The sequence below is a fragment of the Morus notabilis genome, unplaced genomic scaffold (assembly GCF_000414095.1).
Source record: "Morus notabilis unplaced genomic scaffold, ASM41409v2 Scaffold4463, whole genome shotgun sequence".
Classification (NCBI taxonomy): Eukaryota; Viridiplantae; Streptophyta; class Magnoliopsida; order Rosales; family Moraceae; genus Morus; species Morus notabilis.
In genome coordinates, this window is record NW_010365756.1 from 1 (window position 1) to 7,092 (window position 7,092).

The 7,092-nt window shown below is 33.6% G+C and overlaps 1 protein-coding gene across 1 annotated transcript; it reads right to left on the reverse strand.

Annotated features, from left to right (window-relative positions):
* Positions 1-2,983: 2,983 nt before the first annotated feature.
* On the reverse strand, positions 2,984-7,081 carry LOC21411915 (receptor-like serine/threonine-protein kinase SD1-7; the record flags this gene model as incomplete). Its single annotated transcript, XM_024172517.1, has 7 exons — positions 2,984-3,487; positions 3,589-3,739; positions 3,860-4,097; positions 4,194-4,404; positions 4,508-4,665; positions 5,223-5,342; positions 6,337-7,081. Coding segments are annotated over 7 exons (1,941 nt in total), but the record flags the coding sequence as incomplete, so codon positions are not given.
* Positions 7,082-7,092: the final 11 nt, after the last annotated feature.

The window sequence follows — 7,092 nt, forward strand, 5'->3', positions numbered from 1 at the left end:
AATACATAAATTGTATTATTTAAGGTATGGGATTTTCTCAGTCATTACATAATCGGCCTTATTGCATAAATTTTTTGATCGTTAGATTCAAAATCTAAGATCAATAATTACATTGAAATTTACGTCGGAAAGGTCTACAATCCTTATGTTTGGTATTCGACCTCAAACTATTTCCTATCTCAAGGATTTGCACTAAAACCGTGCAAATTACTTAGTCATGAGCCTAATTTTCAGTTTCGGTCCAAAACTGTGAATTCTCATTGTGTTCGGTTTCTAACCATCACCGATTATCGAAACATCTTTCTTTTCACACTTTAATCCCATATTCCTCTTGAAATCTAGTTTTAGTTCAAATTACTCAAACTAAATTTCGGCAGAGTTTCGCCTTGTTTTTCTCGTTTCCTGAGTTTTCAATAACTCGTTTTAATTATGATTTCGGTACTTGGAGTTATGATTTGCATTCCTAAACACAGATTCTAACATAAAATTGAACAAAAACACATGTTCTTTCTTAATCTAGGCTCACGAATTTTCAATGAGAATCCACCAAAATTTCGTTCAATCGTTTTAATACTTACACCGTTAGACTCTTATTACGATGTTCTACAAAACATCGGTTTCGATTTTTACTTTAACAAAAGTTTTCCCAGATGGGTTACTATTCATCCAAATCAAGAAATCATAGAATTCTCATGAAAAATCTGAAATCTTACCTCCAGAAGTTGAGGTTTTTCTCTAGAACGCCTTAGGTTACGTTTCTGTCAGACTGAATGGAAGAAATTTTAGTGATAATGCTTGATTTCCTTGATTTCTCTTTCTCCATCTCTCTCTAATCTATTTTCTTTTTACTTCCCTCTCTCACGTTTTTTCTGTACAAACCTTTCTCTGCTTTGCCTTACATGTGAAGTATGTAACCAACGTGAGTAATGGCATTAAAACAACGGCTCATTCCTTACATGTGAAGTATGTAGCCAACATGAGTCACCAACATATGTAACAACGGCAAGTGTTATGTTTGCATGTGAAGCCCATGTCACCCTTACGTAATAATCATTTCACTTTTTTTTAAACGTACTTAGAAATAATCTTATATATATATATACTATAACTTGGTTCAACCTGCTTTTATTCTTTGCCATATAAAAGATACGTGCTAGCAAATGAGTGGGTTCCATACTCCTCAAATTTTTCTTGTCGAGATCTAACTTTTCATTTCTCAAAACGAGTTTCTTTCCGGTACTAATAATTTCACTATTCATAACTGATATTTACGAACTTTTCTTTGTAAAAATATTCGTATTATAAGTTTACACTTTTCAGGAGATTTTACCCCGTACATAAAGTTTCTACATAACATTTCCTTGATCAAGCTGAAAATTTTACTACTTTCTGTTCCGGAAGAAATTATGGTCAAATACCGGACTCTCCGGATTAGACCTGAAATTTTTCCGGTTGTTACATGAGAGGTGATAATTAAATAAGCTCTTAATTGAAATACTATGGGTTGTTCATAGGATAGAGATATTTATAATACTTGTGCAGTTCTTTTGAATTTCTTGCACTTAATGATTTTCAACAGGTTTAGAAGTCTGATAGAGATGTGGAGTTTGCTCGTTGGATTAAAATTATTGTTGCTTTAGAAAGAATAATAATTGCTTTAGAGAAATTACTGTCAACATAAGATTGAATGTTAATTTTCTTATATTATGAGAATTTGAACATGATTAATCTTAGTGAAATTGGAAACCCTAGAGTCTTAAGGTTCGTTCACTTCGCTGATTCGAGTTTGTAATTCAAGTTGAGATGTGATTTTATGTGAGAGCTTTTTACTGTAGCAAAAAAGTTAGATGTGATTGTTTGTGAGAACTTTTTACTGTAGCAAAACTCGAATTCTAAACTCGAATTAGTGAAGTGAACGGGGCCTTAATCTATTGAATTTTATTCCACTGTTTAGCATTGTTTTATTTATTTAATTGTTTTAGTTTTACTTTACTTAATTTTATTAGTTCTCTTTTTGATTATTCAAATAAAATTGGAGTTAATTTCGATAATTTGTAAACAACAATCCTCGTGGGACGATACTCTTATTCATTATTATATTACTTGATTATGATAGCGTATACTTATGTTACAATTTTTCACAACAATAAGACATAATATCTTCATATAGTAATAAGAATTTTGTTATATAAGAGATTACAAGAAGAATATTTAGTTTATAGTTGGTATTAATGCAAACCTATTACAATGGTCATCATCAATTAGTGTGATAATTGATACTTCCCGAGAAGCAATCAGTAGAAAAACTCATCAAGATTTATATGGGCTCTTAAAACGGCAGGAAAAGTTATGATTTGGTTGAATGCAGTAAGAGAAAAAATGTTGTTCGGTAAATTTCTGTTTGTTGGTATGAATAAGGTGGATGGGTTCTTTAGATTGCAAAATAGTCAATTTAATAGAAAACATTGTAACTATTTCCCTTCGTGGCCTGCCCCTCCTAAAACCTTGAATCACATTACCATCAAACGTTAATGCATACTTACATGTGCGCAAGACAAAATGATCATTTTTTTTTTGGCAACTGTAACACGAGGACTAAATTGCTGATGCAGATTTAATACAAAAATACTATAAGAAGTCACACACCAACTCATCAGAAAAATCATGACACCATCTATATTTGCTCAATGTAATCAATGAAATATGTGAACGATTTTTCTTGAGACTTTTTTTTTTTTTTTTTTTTTTTTAAATTTACGATTTCAAATTTACGAGCCTAGGACTTGGCAAGATTTTTGTTGGCATGGAATGATTAATATTGGCATTGAAAAACAACAAGAACAAAAAAATGTAACCAATCTATATTCAGTGTAGAAGATACCTAGCGTTCCCACAAACAAATGCATTTGGTGACTGATGACTAAATTCTCCTTAGATGATTCACTCGAAGATGTGAAAAAAAAAAAACCCTCATATTCACACGTACACAAATTCTGTTATTTCATCTAAATAAGTACCGTAAATGGACAATAAAAAATAAAAAAATAAAAAAATATAATATTTGAACATTCCTAAATTCAATAAAAACTCTAATAATGTGCAGACCAACGAAATCTTTCTCGTTGCATCAATTTGAACATATTCTTCTTTTTCTTTTTGCTTTTTATTTTTATCTTCTCCCCTGTAGTATTGTAACAGTTACATCAGTAGAAACATGGCTTGGCTTATTCAATGATGATGATGAAGAATCAGCTAACTCTGTAAAAGCTCTTTCAACATAAAATCCAGGTTGTTTAGGTTGGGGTAAGGAGACATTATCACTATCCAACATCAAGAGAACAGATGACATTAAGGGTCTGTCTTCTGGATGCTTTTGAACACACAACAGTCCTACTTGGATACATCTCAACACTTCAGATGCAGGAACATTCTCCATCAAAACATCGATGAGGTCCATGGGCCTGCCCTCAACCCATATTTTCCATGCCTAACACAAATCCATACTGTTAATTTGTGAATCATTTATATTAAAAATAAGAAAGATATAGTAAGGAGCAGAAGAAAATTAACTAAGAAGTCTCAACTCACATGTCCTAAAAGATTGAGGTTATGATCAGGATGTTCAAATCTTGTGTTCTTTCTCCCACTCACTATCTCCAAAACAATGACACCGAAACTAAAGACATCAGATTTCACTGAAAAGTGCCCATCTACTATGTACTCTGGAGACATATATCCACTAAATTCAAGCAAAACAAAGAAATAAATCCCATGACACTTGACAACTATACAAGGTTGTAAGATATGGATATTATACACTAATAGAAAAGAAAAACAAATAGAGAGATGTTGAACTTACTATGTACCAATTACTCTCTTAGTATTTATATCAGTTTGGTCACCTCTAAGTATTCTTGCCAAGCCAAAGTCCGATATCTTGGGGTTAATCTCACTATCTAAAAGAATATTACTGGCTTTAAGATCTCTGTGAATAATTCTCAATCTTGAATCCCGATGAAGATAAAGAAGTCCACGAGCAATCCCCACAATGATATCAAAGCGCTTCTTCCAATTAAGAGTTGTTTCCCTTGTTTGATCTGTTGCCATTTCAAATGCAAAAAGTTAAATGTCAATGTCTTTAAACTGTAGGCACAAATAATATGAAATAGCTCAAGTTTTGTAGGGTGGCTAACTGAATATGTATAAGTCTAAGCTCTTTTTAGGCATGAATTCATAGATCAACATCCTTTCTTCTCTATGAATGCAGCATCCCAACAGCCTAATAAGATTCCGGTGCTGAAGTTTTGAAATTAAGGTAACCTCATTCTTGAACTCCACAAGCCCTTGTCCAGAATCTTTAGAAAGTCTTTTCACCGCTATTTCTTGTCCAGAAGAGAGCACACCCTATAAAAAAAAATTGTGTTATTAGCTAAAAGGAATGTAAGTAAAATACATAGGAAGAATTATGATTGTTCATTTCACAATAAAGGTAATTCACAATAATTACCTTATAAACAGGACCGAAACCGCCCTCACCGATTTTATTTATGGAGGAGAAGTTGTTGGTAGCATTGGCAATAGTATCTAAGCCAAATAAAGGTAGATCTACATCTTCCTCTAGAAGAATAGGACCCTGATCTTCATTTGAGTTGACTGTTGTTTCCTCTGCAAAACCAGGAAATTAAACAGAAATGCAAAATGCCACACAATATTGTATTGCAGGATCTGTTCATGTGATCAATACAATTCTTCTCTGCACAAATTTGTTAGTTTAGACATGTCAAATGCGTAGATATGCATACTAGTGTTCAACCAATTATATTTATACCGTTCTAGTGAAAAGGGGGAAAGAAAAGGGGGAAAAAAAAGGTTATGTGCAGTAATAAAGAACTACATGCTCATGATGTGTTCTTAAATACTATAAATAGCTTGTAAGCACGCAACATTTTTATAAAAATGTCAATAGTATATTATTTTAAGATGTTATAGGCGAGAATAGTTGTCGTATCTTCTTATTGGAATCCAGCTTCTAGCACATATAAAAGGCCTCATAAAGAAGGTAGAAGAAACAAAATCATAGATTTTGCTGTTGTTTTAGTCTATATTAAACTTTTTTGGAAGTTTCTGTGATAACACCAATTGCAGACAATTGTGTAGTATGTTGTATATTGGACTATAGGGTATAAACAAAATATGTTCTTCTCGAAAATATTATAGCTTACCTTGGGTTATAAGGGAGCAGGATGTCCTCATATAGATCAGATAGCCACCCACTAAACAAAATAGAAGAAACCCCAAAACTACTGATATGATCACGGCAATGCTTTTGCCATTGTTTGATTCTGTACAACCACAACATATTAAAACGAATGTATTAAGGACATGCTTACCAAACGGTAATGCACTAATATTCATGATAGATGTAATGAATTTAAAAAAGGAAAATACAGGAATAAAAATGAGTATCACTGGTTCCCTTTTCTATAGTATATATTTATCTGTCTATTAGAAGGTAAAATGAAAAACAATATTATTCCTTAATAAGAATCTTTATTAAGGTAATTACTTAAATGTAACATGAGAACGTATTAAAGGTGTATAACTAAAATTCATATTTATTACCTTTAACCCGAAATCAATGCAAAAATAGTGCAAAGATTGGTTGTCTTTTTTTTGTTTTTTTTCCCTCTCGTTTTCTTTAGTGTGCGGGGCTAGTACCAAACTTCCATTTTTCATTTTATAAGTAAACAAATAATTAAATGGGAAAGGAAATACACGTTAACCCCTTCCCTTTTATGTGTAGCAACCGCAAAAAGAAATATATATATATATATATCAGAACATTATCATAACGTTGAAGAAAAGCAATGTTGAATGAATATAATTTCATTTTAATAAGTGGAGTAAAGAATATGTAAGGTCAACGAAAGTAGTGCCCTATATAATATTAAAAGACAACAACATTAATGGCTGAAAACTTTACTATTATCCAAAAGATTGTCATTCTCTCAATAAAGTCCCAAGAAGAAAGAGCTGGCGTTGTGTTCTTAGGCATATCGTTTCCATTGAAGACAAAAATGAAAAAAAAAAAAAAAAAAAACAAACTAAAAAAGCCTTAATTATTTACGGGTAAGTTGTATATTTGGCTAGAATCCAACGGCTTTTAAGAACAAAAGCCTAATAACTTAAAAGTTCATTAAATAGAATAGTACGTTCATTAGTTATGAGAAATAATTAAACGTGTAGCAATTAACCTGAGTTTTTAATTATACTTGTTCTGTTTTTCAAACTTAATTAGTTGACAAAATGAAAACTGAGAAGCAGATTTATACTTACCAAATTCAGAAGCGGCCATTCTGATGTACAGATCCTGCCCACCATCGCTCAAACTTTTCATATCAAGCAACTCCCCAGACCACACCACACAACCACCAAGCCAAGCCACAGCATAAGCCACACAAGAGCAGGCACTCCTACAAATCAACTCACAATCCTGCTTCCTCACCACCGTCCCGTTCACCTTAAAATCCGAACCGTACGGCAACTTCAACTGTGAAAACTTCTTGAACCCCTCGCTAGCGCTGCAGTTCAAGCGTGTCTTTAGCACACATCCACTGCCAAAATCCATCGCATCCCACTCTTCCTGTACTTTTGGAACAAACCCAGTTGGGCAATGGCAAATAGGGGTGACACTGCTGTCACAGATACCATTATGACCACAACGCGCAAAATTGTCACAGTCGTCTCTCTGCACCGCGTAGATGCTAACCCACTCACCTCTCTCGTTGTTCCACCGGAGCTGCTCAGGAGATCCCGACGGATTTAACCAGAATCTGGTAACTCTGGAATTGTCGGCGTCGTCGAAGGTAAAGTAGATATGGGTTTCATTAACAATAAAGATGGCTTTAAAGAACAAATTGTCTTGGTCGACGCTGGGTCGAACACCATCCCAAGGCCCGTTTCTGTACACGATATCCTTGCCTTCATGCAAAAGTACCTGAGGAAGCCTACGAGGGTCTAATTCGTATGTGAAGATTCCGGTAGATGGATCTTGGGAGCTGTTCCAGGAGGTTAGCTTCCAATTTTGACCCG